Source organism: Gymnoscopelus braueri (assembly GCF_963280865.1).
Source record: "Gymnoscopelus braueri genome assembly, chromosome: 12".
Lineage (NCBI taxonomy): Eukaryota > Metazoa > Chordata > Actinopteri > Myctophiformes > Myctophidae > Gymnoscopelus > Gymnoscopelus braueri.
In genome coordinates this window covers 27,730,193-27,746,836 of record NC_137614.1, presented here as the reverse complement: position 1 = coordinate 27,746,836, position 16,644 = coordinate 27,730,193, and the positions used below count along the sequence as shown (strand labels likewise).

The window sequence follows — 16,644 nt, the reverse complement described above, 5'->3', positions numbered from 1 at the left end:
TCCTTTTTTTTCAGGATATAGGGACATTTATGTAAGTGAAATGTGCCTGGTAAGGGTTTTGTGTCCCAAGAGTTTCCGCTGTATGGGGACGTCAATTTGGAAACCGCAGTGCCGGCCATGCGCTTCCCCCCCTATCCTGTCAGCGTGCTGTCCTGAGGGCCCCGTGCCAGTCCCCTCCCTGTGATGCATGTCCATATGCCGGGTGTATTAACTTGGAGTCGCTGTGGAGAATCACACCAACAGGGACAGCCATCTGTTCCTTTACAGATATAGCATGCACTGCAAGTGCATGGAGGCAGGATCATAAAACATTTGGTCCATTATACCATACTGCCATGGCGCACCAGTTTTATGTGGGCTCATCTTATATGCATGGCTAATGTACATAATATACGTAGTACAGTACAGTATATAGATTTTGAAGATGAGCCATGAAGCACTGCTGAGATTAGTAGCAGTAAATGAGTGTTCTTCTAATACAATTTTGAGTCCCCTTAGTGCCCCAAATCCCATCCAATATCCTTACATTGTTGTTGCTGTGATTTTGGGCCACACTGGGGAAAAGGGGAATCAAATCACGCTGAAATCTTTCATTCTAAGAGACGTGTTTTGCAATATGCCAGCTCCATCCATCCTGTCAGTAGTGTAATTTTCCTCTCATAGAAGGGAAATGGGATCAGTGTGGATAAACCTGCGTGTTCCTAATTAATCTGCATCTGGATCTCTGGATTCTTCTCACAGTGCTGCTAGGACAAACAGGAAGTTAAATCATTCTCATCAGTGAGTGGAGACAAACAGATCAATATGGCCTATCAATAATGAAACAGAGCGAGAAGGCATTGTTACTCCTCTTCTTAAAGGTGGAAGAACAGCATATACTGTAGGTGATGTGGTAATTTGAAACATCTATGTTCTAAAGAGAGCTTTAATGTTGGCAGGACATTTATGCACTTTTGTTTTACAGCACATATTACCATAGCAGGTCAATTTTGTAAATAAATCCCTAAAACATGCTGATATGGACGCTGTAAGTGAAGTGTCCCTATCCCCCTTAACGTATTCTAAAATCTTCTACATCTCTTTATTATGTTATTCTGTGTAATAGACCAATATTATTTCCCTTTTCGGTTATTTTGCCTGTTTATTACTTATTGCTATTGAGACCTGCATAAAAGGACACAAATACAGACAGCACACCCTCAGGGGCAGATATTGTTGGAAGTTGACTGTTCCTGAATGTGTCTAAGGCTACAGATGTTGAGAAGGGGTGGAAAAGGGAGGAATAATTGTGAAATCGACTTTTTTGTAGTCTTTGATCTTTTGACATACATATCTAAGAAGAGAGGTGTGAGGAACATTTGAGGGGGCTGGGAGGAGGGCAGAAGGGAGCAGGTGCAAGATGAGGATGGGAAAAGGAAACAGGAGGCGGTGACAAAAGGGAGGAGGTGAAGACTTGGGTTTCCATTAGAAGAAAAGAGAGCTGTTATCTGTTATCAACATACAAATCAGTGTGCGGTCCATGTTCAATACCTGGTGCACTGTGAGACAACTTTGGATAAATGTATCAAACAAATTCATATCCAACCCTCCCATCATATTAAAAAACGCCTACTGCCACATAAAATACCATCACGTCACCATAAATCCTTAAATATACCCATTAGGTGGGTTGGTAAAACAAATAGTCTGCCATGGAGCATATGCGTTGTTATGTGTGATTCATTGTGTAAAGAAGTAAGCTACATTTGTTCATCAGTGTTATTGTGAACAATGAGGACATGAGTGGGATTCTAGAAGCCTGTCTCAGAGCACAAGGCACACAGCAGTCTTATTCATAATTTGTTGGGTTACTCTGTGTCACTTGCTGAAAATTTAAAGATTTTCAACTGAAAGTACATTTTAAGGAGGTCATATGAGAAAGTGAAAATTACCCTTCATGGCCACCACCTCTTAAGCCCTATTTAGCCTTTTTTGTTGTAAGACGAATAGCAAAAATAGCCGATCTACGAGCTTACAACACATTGCATCACGATGCGCTGTGAGCTTGTAGATTGGCTATTTTTGCACAAAAAAATGACTTTCTTTTAATTTAATAATTCAATTTTTTTTACGTGTCCAAAATAGGGATGTAGTGGTTAATCAACAAAGTAGGCTATGTCTCCTTCATTTACAAGGGAGCAATGGCATGTGTGGCTATGGCATTGCATCTCAAACCAAGCTTTATGCCTAAAACAATCCATATCTGCAACGAGGTGCAGTGTGAAAAATCAATCCCGATCAATGTGACAGGGGATTTTGTGGGGAGTGTTGCCGTGGTTGAGAATGCTGAGTGTGAGTTGGTCAGATAGAGGAGCCAAGGCAGCATCTCGGTAAACTGCAGATTATACTGGATTAAAGTGACCTCTAGTGCCTTCTTCATTAAGCTTCATTGTCTCCACCTGAAAGCCGGAGACTATGTTTTCGTCCCTGTCCATCCGTCTGTGTGTCAGTGTGTCTGTGAGCAGCTAATCTCCGGCACTGTTGGACCGATTGGCATGAAACTGTGCACATAGACTCCCAGTGGGCCAAGGAAAAATTAATAATTAAGGATTAAAATAATCAGCTTAATGGTGGCGCTATAACAGGCCGCTTCATGTTGGCCCATAACTTGACCTTGAACCGTAGATCGTACAAAAAACGTTTTATCATCGCAACTCACGACAGGCCACACCCATTTCTGCCTGACAAGAGTTTGCGTTTCTTCAAAACTATTTCAACTCCTACAGATTTGGTACAAAACTTTGGTACACTAATCTGTACATATTATCTCTGTGGTCATGTGATCAAGATGTAGCTATCAGATTTCAATTGGCTACAGTTGGCATTAAAGTTTGTGGGAGGGGCCGTTTTGCACAAAAATGCCACAAATCATGAACACAGCATCTGATTGCCATGAACCCTTTGGGGGGGGGGGGGGGGGGTTTACACACTTTTTGCTACTACTCCTACCCCCTTTCCAAAGTTTGCAGGCCCTGGGTAGGCAACCCATCCTGGAGGAGACCTATGCTCCGAGGAGTGCACTTTACTAGTTTATATTAGCATGGCTCTGCAATGCATTGTTATCTTGAAAATTAACAATAACAATGTTATTTTTGGCAGTTGACACTGTAGTTGACACTGTTTTGCCTGTTTATAACAAAATGTATTTCATATGTGGAGCATATGTTGGACTCCTGGTGATGCTGTAATGTGGGTAATTAGTGATGGCCTATTTTGGTCCAACTAGACACGTGGATCAAACGTATGTTAGAGAGAGAGAGAGAGAGAGAGAGAGAGAGAGAGAGAGAGAGAGAGAGAGAGAGAGAGAGAGAGAGATTTACGGGTTTCTACCAAACTGTCAAGCCAGTCAGTGTTATTTATATTTCCCGGGCGCCTGGTCCATGTGGCTGCTGCGTGCGCGTCACTGGGGAGATCAGCACCTCGGACAGCGGCGCCTTGTCAATAAGGCAGATCCTTCTCTCCCCAACAACTACTGGAACCACATCGCCCGTCGGAGGAGGATAAATGACTTTAGAGAGAGAGAAAATAACATGTAAACAAGATGACAGTCAGGTTATTCTATTCGAGTAGCATTCCGGAAGTAGGTGCTGCGTTGGTTCTATCTCAAAGCCGACCATTTCGGGGAGGAAAATCATCACCACCATCTATCTGATCCAATAATCAATGGCATTACTGCTGTAATTGCTTTTGTATGCGAAGACATCTTTATGCGTATCTCTCTAAGTAGGAAAAAAAACTATATTCTTGTTTTTTATTCTTTTTTATTTCGCGTTGACGTCTGCTGTTGACTACCACATTTTTGGTTGCAATGAAATGCTAATGGACGGATGAAGATGGGAAACAAGGGCTTTTGCTGTTTTTAGCATATGTGCAGCTGAAAATGCAAATGAAAAGGATTGTGTTTTGGACCTCGACGTGGATTGTTGGGGGAACTGGACCGATTCTTCATGGATCAACAAGGAACACTACAAAGGAAATGAGATAGGAAAAAAGGGAACATGATCTGACGTTTGAGATGCTAGTGAGGGACAATACAAAAGACACAATATAAGCTCGTCTAAAACTTCAATTTCATCTTTCGCGTCCTTTTTGGATTATGATTCTAGACAGGAGTCCCAGATATGACTGTATGGATGGAATGTCGTATTTTAGATCCCATCTTACATTTCCTGGCTCTATGTTGCTTGCTCCTCCACTCGTCCACTCTCTCGCAGTCTTCTGCTTTGGGTAGCAAAACATGTAGGCTATTTTTTGCTGCAAGCCCAGTGCATCTGATGTTGTCTTTTAGATCGATAGTGAAGAAAATGTACAATTGACATTAAATGGTATGAGATATGGTTCTTGGGTGCCGTGGAAGATACATTTAGACTGTAATTCCTGAGTTGTTGAGGAATTAATATTGAAAGAGTGTGTCAGCCAGCTGAACAGAAAAATCTTTCACCCGCATTGGCTTAGACACACATGCCATCAGTGGGGCAACAACCAAGACTGGGTCCTTTATTTCTTGGTTTTCCAAATAGCATACAGTATGTTAGCTATTCAAAAAATGCTACAATGAAATCCCCTGATATATAATGATAATAATAATAATAATAATAATAATATAATAGCATAATAATAAGTGTAATAATAATAATAATAATAACAACAAAAGGCCACTCTTCAGATCGAAGAAGAGAGAGAGACAGAGAAAGAGGGAAATTACACACAGGTTATATTGCATTCTGAAGGATTCTTTATGTAGCCAAACATGTTCAAGTACCGGATCCGCATGTTTTTTAACGAACTGAAAGTACTGGTTTTTATGCGATCCGATTCGAGAGAGTCCAGCACAGACGGAGATAGACAGCCAACAACAACCACAACCATGCGAGGTCTAGGGATGGGCGGCTGCGGCTGGCCGCCTTTTGTCGACTGCCATTCCCGGGACGACGAGGAGGAGTACTATGGCAGCGATCCGCGGCCACGGAGCCTGGCGTTTGAGGAGAAGGACCCCAAGATGCAAGTGGGCCTGGACGCCGTGTCGCTGGCCAGCACTACGAGCAGCATGCGTATGCCCCAGTGTCGGATCTGTTTCCAAGGCCTAGAGCAGGTACATAATGAGCTCCAAAACACCCTGACTGCCCCACATTCCTCTATCTATCTACCTGCTTTCCTCTATGACTGCCCTGTTTTTAAATACCCCAAACAATTATCTGATGCATTCTGACAATAATGGTGCAACATTTCCTTCTTATAAAAAAACATTTGTGTAATTGTGTTTGGTTAATGACACTGCCTATAACACAACAACAACATATTGTTTATTTCACCAAAATGGTCAGTAAGGCTATAGAGGCAGCATTTCCAGAACAACTGAAATCTGGCCAGCATAGCAACAAAGAAAGTTGCCCAATTAGGTCTGCCACATGAAATGAGTGAGCAAACAAATAGAGTGAGCAAAATGACATGAATTTGTAAATGTCTTAATCAATAGAATATTGATTGATTGATTTATATTAATAATCATTGAACATTTTTTATTTTATGTTATATTTTTTATCAATTGGTAATCACTGTGTTTGGCTTGACCATGCCAACAAATACATCAATCTATTATTTTTTTTCCTTTTTTACATTAACTTGTCAAAATGTTATGCACCAGAGTACAATGCCAAAACAAAACAATACAGCTCTTTGGTCTGTAGCCAAATATTGGTCTCACCAGATGTGCAGAAACCTGTACCACCTGCCTCAGCAGGTAAACCTGAAGCCTGAGATAATTAGAAACACTGTAAATCCTGTTTGAGAACAGATGGATATTACCACTTAGTCACTACCCCAAGATATGGTTATGGTGTTATTACAGCACATGTGCTAATGTATGGCATCTGTCTCAGAGTTTATATTGTAAGGCAGAGTAAACTGGAGAGGCATGGAAAGAGTTGGGAAATACATTTGATCTTTGTTGTGAATAATATCCATTTAGATATCCATGTCACAATGAGCAACCCATGAGTGAAGAATTGCCCAATTTAACATCTGTTAACAAAAGGTTGATGTTTGGGCTTCTAGTTTTCCGACAAAGTGACTCATCGTGCAACGTGGCTCTGAGATGCCTCTTTTAGCTACAGACAAAGAGAGCATGCAAACAAAGCATCGAGACACAAAGACCACATCAGTGTGTCAGACAGACATGATATTAACTTATCCACCTTAACAGCACTCATCTCAGTCCTAAGTCTATATGAAGGGGGAAATTGCCACGTTACCTCAGGTGGCAGTGGGGATGGGGTGGGGGCACACTTTGCCATCATATTGTTATTTCATTATTCAAGCAGGTCACAACAGGGGACAGAATCATGTCGCTGTCAGTGGGCCAATTACCTAGAGATAAGATCACCTTGCTCTGTGGGCTGAATTGAATATGAATCCTTATTAGCTGCCTGTCAAAGCTGTCAGTATAGGCCATGGTACAACAGCTGTGCCATTGATTCTACTTAACGTTGTGTAGTTCCACCAAGCTGTGCCAGTCATGACTGTGTGTGTGTGTGTGTGTGTGTGTGTGTGTGTGTGTGTGTGTGTGTGTGTGTGTGTGTGTGTGTGTGTGTGTGTGTGTGGGGGTGTGTGTGTGTGGGTGTGTGTGTGTGTGTGTGTGTGTGTGTGTGTGTGTGTGTGTGTGTGTGTGTGTGTGTGTGTGTGTGTGTGTGTGTGTGTGTGTGTGTGTGTGTGTGTGTGTGTGTGTGAGAGAGGCCAAATCAATGTCCCCACAAGTATAATACAATATAGAAATAGTCATTGTGAAGAAAAGTTTCCTGGTCCTATGGACCAGGAAACTTAATGTTAGGTTTACATTAGTAAAAGATTCAGCTTGGGTTTACCGTTAGAACTAAGCATTTAGATGTTATATTTAGGGTCTGGGTTTGGAGTTATGCCTGATTTATATGTAGTCGCACGCCGGTGTCACACACCGAAAATAGCAGATGTACAAACACACAGTGTGACATGTTGTGAGCTTGTAGATCGGCTATTTTTGGTGCACAACATCGTTGTGCAATTAAGGCTTACCACACAACTAAATCGCACGCACGCACGCACGCACGCACGCACGCACGCACGCACGCACGCACGCACGCACGCACGCACGCACACACACACACACGCACGCACGCACGCACACACACACACATACACACACATACACCAGTAGTGATGCTGAAATGCACCCTCACTCCCTTCAGTATGTGGGTGGCCTTAAGAGGCAAAAGTCATGTAATGTTCAGATACGTATACGTATACTGTATGTATACAGACCTTTCTGTTTGATACTGAAAGGTGCCGTTATTATTTACACAATAAAATCCAGAGTGTTAATTCAACTGTAAGAGTAAAAAATTACACAGCTCCATTTCTACACTGAAGAGTTAAATGAACACTCTGGATTTTACTGTGTAAGAATAATGAGAGAGTGAGACAGAGTGGGAGTGATGACTGATCTCGCTGTTCAGTGGACCAATTTCCTCGTTTAATCTGAAGCATGACCACAGGGTCTCATTTTGTGTATGGATAGAACTTTCTGAGAGAACTTTCTGCCTAGAACTTTCTAGCTGAAATTTTTACCTTTAAAGCTCCTATCTGTGTTTTCCTTGCTGTGTTACTGTAGAATCTCAAAGGGTGAGTTGCAGACGGAAAACTATTTGACTTCATTTAATTTACGATCATTTTATTTGCTCCACCAGGATCAAATTATGTGCATAAATAAATAAGGTTCAGAATACATATTACAACTTATGACCACCATAACGTAACATAACAGCAATAATAACATGGATAACTGGGGCTGCATGGGGCAAATAAACAAACAAACAAACAAACAAACAGCTTTATTCCTTGTTGAAAAACGGTCCAACACAAAAGTCCCTCAGAGCAGCCATCATGGCTCAAAAACAGTGAATGTCAATGTCACAACACATTCTTTTGTGAGCTTGTAGATCAAGTCGCTCAGAGCAGCTATCATGGCTCAAAAACAGTGAATGTCAATAGATCAAGTCCCTCAGAGCAGCTATCATGGCTCAAAAACAGTGAATGTCAATGTCACAACACATTCTTTTGTGAGCTTGTAGATCTGCTATTTTTAGCTCACAACATTGTCGTTTGATGGAGTATGAACTGAGCATCCAGATTTTACTGTGTAGAAAGAGTTCTCAGTTCCAGTCTTTCCGCCAGGCCTTCAGTTTTCCATTCTTCTCTCTCATATCATGTACAGTATACTGTAGCAAAGGGATGATGAAGGACAGATGCAACTGGATTCAGGTGTTGATCATTCTTGTAACAAATTACAATTACCCCTCTCTCCTCAAACAGTGATATGTCCCCTTCACTTGCCTTGCAGCATCCAGTCGAGTCCCTTAATTGTGATCATTTGTGCGTGTAGTATCCATGAAAATGAGACTTATCTAGTGTATGAAGGGGGAGAGACACTTCAAGCCTTGACTAGTAGCTGTCATGCCCAGACATGATGATCATGTGTCTATATAGTGATTTTCTGGTAATTGTTATAAATCATATACATTATAATAGTAGCTTGTTTTAATTCCCCAGAGTATCATTCTACCCTGATCTCAGCCATTTTAGGAATTTCCTGGTTCAATCCTTTTTACTCCAGGTCCAATGACCCGCCACCCTGATTGCATGCACGCAACGCACACACTAAAGAGCATCTTCTCTGTAGCTTTGATTTGATTGATTGAATACTTCATTAACACGATTATTAACAGTATGGGTAGTACAGTCAAATGTTTTTCTAAAAGGATAACTCAAAAAGCCCCAGGGGCTTGTGGTCCATTGTACTCAATTCATCAGTAAGTATAGGCTTTGAAGCCATTGGCTGCCTCAGAACACGAGGGCCATTCAACCACGACATGACATTTTCAAAATGTTGTCTTTCATATAAGTTTTATTTAGATCCTCATATATTTCTGCCCTTCTTTGTGGTATCTTAATAATGTCAGCAGGCAAGCTAGCATGTAACTCATCTGCCAAATAAAATCTCTGTTCGGTTGGACACTTCTTTATTGGACAAAGCCAGATGGGGCAAAATAGAGTACCAAATTGAGAAAACGTAGGGCTACATAATTGGTGTCATTGCAGATTGCTATGCTCAGAATGGTTCACTACTTATATACAGTAAACACTATGAATATATATACCCTGTAAATGATTTCACACTGATAATATGGTAGCTGATTTGTCACTTTACATAAGGGTTGTTTATATCCTATACACAGACAAGAAAACCGTATTCATTTAGGCAAATGTAACTTTGCCGTCTGTTTACATAACAGAACAACATACAGTATACATTGTCTAAACACCGTTTCCCTCTATACTAGTAATCATCAGCCCCTGGAATAGTGGTGTTGCCTGCAGAAGCACACTGTCCTTTCGTTTTTTTTTTGTGGTTTCACTGTTTGTTTTGGTATGTTTATGGGCTACTAAACAGTGAAAACACCAAAATACAGCGAGAGGGCTGTGTTTCTGCAGGTAAACACCACCACACTACTCCAGGGGCTGATAAATGTATTTATTGATGTAAACAAGGGCAAAGTTACATTATTATTATGCCTAACAGTTGAGAAAGTTAAATTCACATCATGTTTGTCATTATAAAATAATGGCAACATGACGTGAATTTAACTTTCTCCTCTACCTTTGATAGAGGGAAGTGTTTGTTTGACCACCATTAAAAAGTCATCACCCTCCTGTTTGAGCAGAAGGGTGTCACTTGTTTTGGGTGGTGCAGAGGGCCGGTATTGATTGAGTTCACTCCGAGCCTGTGGCTCACCTCTCCTTCACCTGCCTGCCCTTGAAATCTCCCTACTCCCCACTGTTGCTGCTGCTGAGTGGTAATAAGCCCCCTCGCCAACAGACCCCAGCATGTCCATTCATTGATTTATTAATGATCCACACGTTTTTCCAACCTATAGCACATTTTCAGTAACTAGAGGTTGGGGCCGCTACACGGCCCTCACACGTCACACCTACGTTATGCCGATCCGACCGATACGTCTGAGTCTTACTATTGGGGGATTTGTCAGAGTACCCATTGAACCCGTCTCTGTCTGTGTCCCTTTTGTGCCCATATATGGAGATCTTTGTGTCTGTCTACCTATTAGTGCGGTACGAGGTGTACTCCCGTAGGAGTTTTGTGCTAAAATGGAACCAGATCTTGGTTCTATAGAGTCCAAACTATGAGAAATTGATGGGGTAAAACATTTTTCAACCCCCACCCCCTTTCTGGGGGGGTCATCTATTTTGGGACTTCCCAGAACGGTACACCAGCCAGGTAATGTCCGATTTTCATAACATTATAGTTGTTTTGTATGTTTTAAAACATTCTGAGTTGATTTCTCACACTTTAAAAGTAGCCAGAAGAATCTTTTCTGACTTTGGTTCGGGTCTTTGACTTTCCTCACCTGAGACACCCCGGACTGACCCCTGTGCCTATCTCAGTACTCCTTACATTCCTCGCTCTGCTCCTGCTCCAGAACAAGTCAAATTAGATCATAATTGAACCACAAACGTTTTTGTTGCTGGGCTCTGAAAACAAAAATTGATTGGTTGGTTGATTGATTGATTGAATACTTTATAAACAGTTTGCAAAAACAAGGTACGGTGGCACAGATGTATTTGCATAATCCAAGAAGTGGTTATTTTCCCATGAATGTGTTTGTCATGTTTCCCATGAATGTGTATGTCATGTTTCCCATGAATGTGTATGTCATGTTTTTCTTTAACTTATGTCCTGCAGGGAGAGCTGCTGAGCCCCTGTCGTTGTGATGGTTCAGTGCGCAACACGCATCAGCCCTGCCTCATCCGCTGGATCAGTGAACGGGGCTCATGGAGCTGTGAGCTGTGTTACTTCAAGTACCAGGTCCTAGCCATCAGCACCAAGAACCCACTGCAGGTAACAACAATGGAGCAGTTTATGCACTGAAATGTAGCTCATAGACTGTAGACGGTATCTGAATTTATTCCTTATTGTATTTTATTTAAGGATAACAATACTTCACATCCCCCGATCTCCTCCCCCAATTCCCTGCTCTTGCTGACTTCGAACCAATCAACCACTACAGCCCACAGGCTGTGCCAGTCCAGATTAGGTCATTTCGACATGTTAAAATTACAAACTGCAGTGAAATGGCAAAGCTGGCCAATAAAGCATGGTTACATTTCGATTGTATTGTAGTTTGGCTGAGCAGTGGGAAAACCACATAGATCTCAACATCTTCATATTATGACGAAACAAGTCCAACGTGTCTGATTGGGAGACAAACTGGTTAGATAAGACAAGGTTGGACAAGCTCGCCCAGTATACATGTCGAAGTGTCTCTGAGCAAGACACTTAACCCCTAATAATAGCTAACCCCCCCCCCCCCCCTCCGTGTGCTCATCAAAGCTATCTGAGCAGCCATCAGCTGGGCTGTAAAAAGTAATTTCCCCTCTCCTGGCGACCAGAAAATACTTTGATTGATTGAATGAATGCTTTATTAGTTAGAAATGTAAACAGGGGTACAGTCAGACTTTAAGGCTAAAAGGATAACACAAAAACGTTCTGGGACTTGTTTCCATTGTGGTCATATGAGGAAAAGTCTCTACTAGTGATGTGGACAGTTTATTATAACATAGCCTACTACTCAGTGGAGGTTTTGGGGTATGTGGTTCTCAAAGTGGGGTCCTTGAGGGGAGTGTACAAATTGTACACTCTCGAAGTTCAATTAACACTGACGATTTTGCAATGTAAACTGGGGTCCCAGAGATTAAAAAAAAAGCCATTCCGTGGTGTAATGCATATCAAATTGGTGATCCTCTTTGTTTTAGTCTTCATAGCTTAGTTTTTATTTGGTAAAAAAAAAACGTGGTCGTCATAGTTTTAGTCGACGAAATCAACACTGCGCTATGTACGGTACTGCTGTGCTCTCTGCACTCGGACATTAGATCCAGCACTGGTTGCTAGAACAAATCTTGGGCAGGCACAGAGGTGTGAGGACTTTTTGCCATATTGTGCCGACACATTTGTACGCTTTGCGTCACTGTCCTTCTGCCCTCCTGTTCCGAGGCAGCCAATGTGTGTGTGTGTGTGTGTGTGTGTGTGTGTGTGTGTGTGTGTGTGTGTGTGTGTGTGTGTGTGTGTGTGTGTGTGTGTGTGTGTGTGTGTGTGTGTGTGTGTGTGTGTGTGTGTGTGTGTGTGTGTGTGTGTGTGTGTGTGTGTGTGTGTGTGTGTGTGTGTGTGTGTGTGTGTGTGATTGTGCTACTATACTTGTGATAGGACCAAATGTCCCCACAAGTATAGTAGAATTTCAGAAACAGACATTGTGCGGACCATTTTCCTGGTCCTCACAAGAGCAATGGTTGTTTTATGGTTAAAACATATTTAGATAGGTTGTGCAATGAGAAAAATATTCAGGTTGGGGTTAGGTTTAGCATTAGACATTTAAAGGATAGGTTTAGGAGTTAGGATTAGAGTTATACCTGATTTATACTTAGTTGCGCGCTGATGTCGTGCACCAGAAATAGCCGATCTGCAAAGCCCACAATGTGTCGCAGCGATCTGCTATTCTTCGGCTTTAGGCTTACGGTTAAAAAGGACAAAACATTTTAAAAATGTCATTGAGTGCCGTGTGTGTGTGTGTGTGTGTGTGTGTGTGTGTGTGTGTGTGTGTGCGTGCGTGCGTGCGTGCGTGCGTGCGTGCGTGCGTGCGTGCGTGCGTGCGTGCGTGCGTGCGTGCGTGCGTGCGTGCGTGCGTGCGTGCGTGCGTGCGTGCGTGCGTGCGTGCGTGCGTGTGTGAGTGACACATTTACCTTTTAATCTGTATACTCCCATAATATGCATGTGTATAACATGTACTACACAACAAAGCCCTGAGACCCCATTTACCCCATTTAACACAAAAAGTGTAATATTGACCAACCATTCAGCTGTATACATTACATGTACAGTAAAATATTATATATTTACAGTACACCACTTCTCCCTCTGCACACAATAAAATATGTGTTAATTTATCCATTTGTAATTCTGAGAGTTGTGTGCAAGCAATTTCAACCAATTTGCAACCAACGGAACCAATTTGATGGGTCCATTTAGGTCACTTGTACACGATTATTGGAGTTAAATTAACACTCAGGATTTTACTGTGCAGTGATTGCTGATACATTTGTGTTCCTTCCTCCTCTCCAGTGGCAGGCCATCTCCCTGACGGTGATAGAGAAGGTACAGATTGCTGCCATCATTCTGGGTTCCCTGTTCCTAATTGCCAGCATCTCCTGGCTCATCTGGTCCTCCCTCAGCCCTTCTGCCAAATGGCAGCGCCAAGACCTGCTATTCCAGATCTGCTACGGCATGTACGGCTTCATGGACATCGTCTGCATAGGTAAAGGGGCAACTTCATGCTTAAATACAAAAAAAAAAGATTTTCAACGTGTCACGTTAAAGGGAAACTACGTGATTTTCAACATTGCCTTACATACAAATGTATGTACATAAACTGCATTAGTAATTGTTTCATGAGACCACACAAAGATGTCATGGACAGCATGTGTATGCAGTAGGCTTTATATTGTATACTGGTGTTATGAAGCTGACAGAGGATGCATACATGACATAAGTACAACAGGATGTATTATTCAAGCTTCACTCACAAAGCAAGAGGCAGAAAATAATATCAGTTTGGGTTCGTTGTGTGCAATGACACTATAGAATACAGAAAACTTAGATATATTTTGCATTCTTTGGGTATTGAGGATCCAAATTCACACAAAACAACAGTCTGTGAAAAAGCAACCAACAACATTCAAAGATGTTTCATAGATTCTCTTTAATCTGAAAGCGGCTGTAGAGATCCTACAGTGAAACCTCCGAGATTGTTCTCCTGAAATGATGGATTGCTTGTGATAGAAAATACTGACAACAGATGGCATCAGATTTCTGCACAGTGATTATTACCAACAGTCTCTTCTGACCAGTTGCAATGTACAGGGCAGCATGTACTCGGTTCACAAGCGCTTTGTATAACACTTGATGCAGATAGGTTTTAATTCATTCCCCCTCACCGATTTCTTCATCTGATTTTGGCTCAATCACTGTCGATTCATCTGTTCTTCTGTGTCTTTTTTCATCTGAAGGTCTTATAATCCATGAGGGCTCATCGGTGTTCAGAATCTTCAAACGATGGCAAGCTGTCAATCAACAATGGAAAGTACTGAACTATGAGAAATCAAAGGACTTGGGGGACCCGTTGAGTTCCAGCAAGGGGGGGCGCGGTTCCCGCAGTAACCCCCATGGCCTGGGAAGCAGCAGCGGAGGGCGACAGAGCAGGAGGCTAAGAACTATTCTGAACCACCACTGTGGATACACCATCTTGCACATCCTGAGCCAGCTGCGGCCCCACGACCCACGGATCAGTGCCGTGGCCAGCCGAGAGGTGGTGATGAGGGTCACCACCGTATGAGTCTGACTGAGCATGCGTGACACACACATATACTGTATGTATGTCCTGATGAGTGGAGGGACTTAAGGACCTAACATACTAAAGTATGAAAAGACTCCGAGATGCCCGGAGCATCAACAGACAGCAAACTCTTGAGGATTTCTCCTCTTGTTTCTTATAACAAAGGAAGCCAGATGCTCCTTTTCAGTGACTGAAGAACTGATGACAATAATGATGAAAATCGTGTAAAAGACTTTAAAACATGAAATGTGAGAAAATAATTAAAGGAAAAAAAATAATGGGCTTTATAACTTAATCCAAGGCGATGAGAAGTTTGTTCCAGTTCAATTTCAGGATGCACAAAGACATTTTGGTTTTGTTTTGTTTGATCCTCTGTTTTTTTTGTAACTATTCTTGGTTCGTATTTTTTTTACTCATTTTGATTTTGTACGGATGTATGATTTTAGAGGAAATCATGTAACTTCATTCAAGCATCCAGTCAGCTATGTGTAATTCTCTTGGAATTTCTACAAGCTAATGCTGATAATGGACCGAAAACTGAAAATGACACACATACATAAAACATGATAAAAACACAGACATGACCGCAAAACAATAAGTCATTGCGAGTTATTAAAAAAAAGAAAAAAATCAATAATGATTTCAGTGACACCTAATGTTCTGCAATAAAGATGCGTATGTACATTTCACAGGGAATTTTGCATGGGTATATAATTTTTATCCTCCATCACATAACATAAGCACATAACACAATTTACGATACTTCGAATGGTGCTTGCCAAAATAAACACTTTAAAACATCTGATTTCATTGAACCAACTCTTTGTCAACATGACAAATGATAGTGTGTTAAAGCTATTTCAGCTAAAACACAGATTGTTGCTGCTGTGCGTTGATTCAGATTTGATAATAAGTCAAATGGATTAAAGATGGAAATCAGAGGATCTCTTACAATTCAGTCTCACTCTGTGTCTAGTTTAACAACTCGTAGCCAATGGTGTCATGTTTACCTAAACCCAGCAGGATATTCATTAGAAAAGTCTTGGCATACACAACCACATTGTAGGAGTGTCTTTTTGTATGTGAATATGTATAGGCCTACAGTTATCATGCCATGAAACATTATTTTCTTTTCTCTTACATGGCAAACAGACATTTTCTTAGTTTTAGTGTAGACCAGTGGTTTTCAACCTTTTTCATGCCAAGGACCCCTAAATTGATAAACATTTGGCCATCTGAAAATGTAATGTGCCAGGGACCCCCAGAAGCAAAGATTTGAGTAAAAAAATGTTCCCTTTAAAAATATATATATTCATAGATTTGCACACATTTTCAAGATTTTTCAAAAATAGCAGATCTACAAGCTCATAGCGCGGCACTCGGTGCCTGGCTATGAGCTTGTAGATCTGCTATTTTTGAATAGCCAAAGCTAAGTGGTTCAAATGATTGTGACACTATGTTAACTCATTTCGCTGGGGACCCCCTGGTACCCCCCCAGGACCACTGGTGGTCCCCGGACCACTGGTTGAGAACCACTGGTGTAGACAGTTTAATAATTGAATACATTCTAGTACTGTATGAGTGGTTAGTAGTTGGAGTGGTGTGAACAAGACCCCTTGGCATTTGTCGCCACCCAGTGGCTTCTTCCTGCAAGTGTAAGCTACATGTTTGTGAAGTGGCCACCACCAACTCCTTTATGCCGCTAGAGGGCGTCAAATCCCTACTCTCGTAGTTGAACCCAGGCAGGTGGGAATGAAAAAAGGCTGGGAACGAGGCTAAAACTTGAATGAAAGAGGAAATTTTCACCACATGGGTCAGAAATGTGTATCCTTCTTGTTGAGAGTACAAATGTAACCAAATGTCAGTTTGTTTACATTTGTACTTTCTCGGAGTTAACAGTTGAGGTCACCAGTGGTGGAAAAAGTACTTAAAAGTAAAAGTAACAATATTGCAATATAGAAACTGTGTTACAAGTGAAAGTCCAGATTTCAAAATGTACAACGCCTTGTGAGCTTGTAGATCGGCTATTTTCAAATAGCCTGGGTATAAAATAGGGCTAAAGTGGTTAATGTACGTTTCATAATGTAATAATTTGAAAAGTAACTAGTAACTAAAG

At 41.6% G+C, this 16,644-nt stretch overlaps 1 protein-coding gene across 1 annotated transcript; it reads left to right on the top strand.

Moving 5' to 3' along the window:
* Positions 1 to 4,789: 4,789 nt before the first annotated feature.
* Positions 4,790 to 14,823, top strand: marchf9 (membrane-associated ring finger (C3HC4) 9; the record flags this gene model as incomplete). Its single annotated transcript, XM_080445502.1, has 4 exons — positions 4,790 to 5,131; positions 10,829 to 10,984; positions 13,259 to 13,451; positions 14,203 to 14,823. 4 exons carry the CDS (start codon positions 4,790 to 4,792, stop codon positions 14,526 to 14,528), a joined length of 1,017 nt encoding a protein of 338 aa, XP_080301628.1. The 3' UTR covers positions 14,529 to 14,823.
* Between the last annotated feature and the right edge of the window lie 1,821 nt (positions 14,824 to 16,644).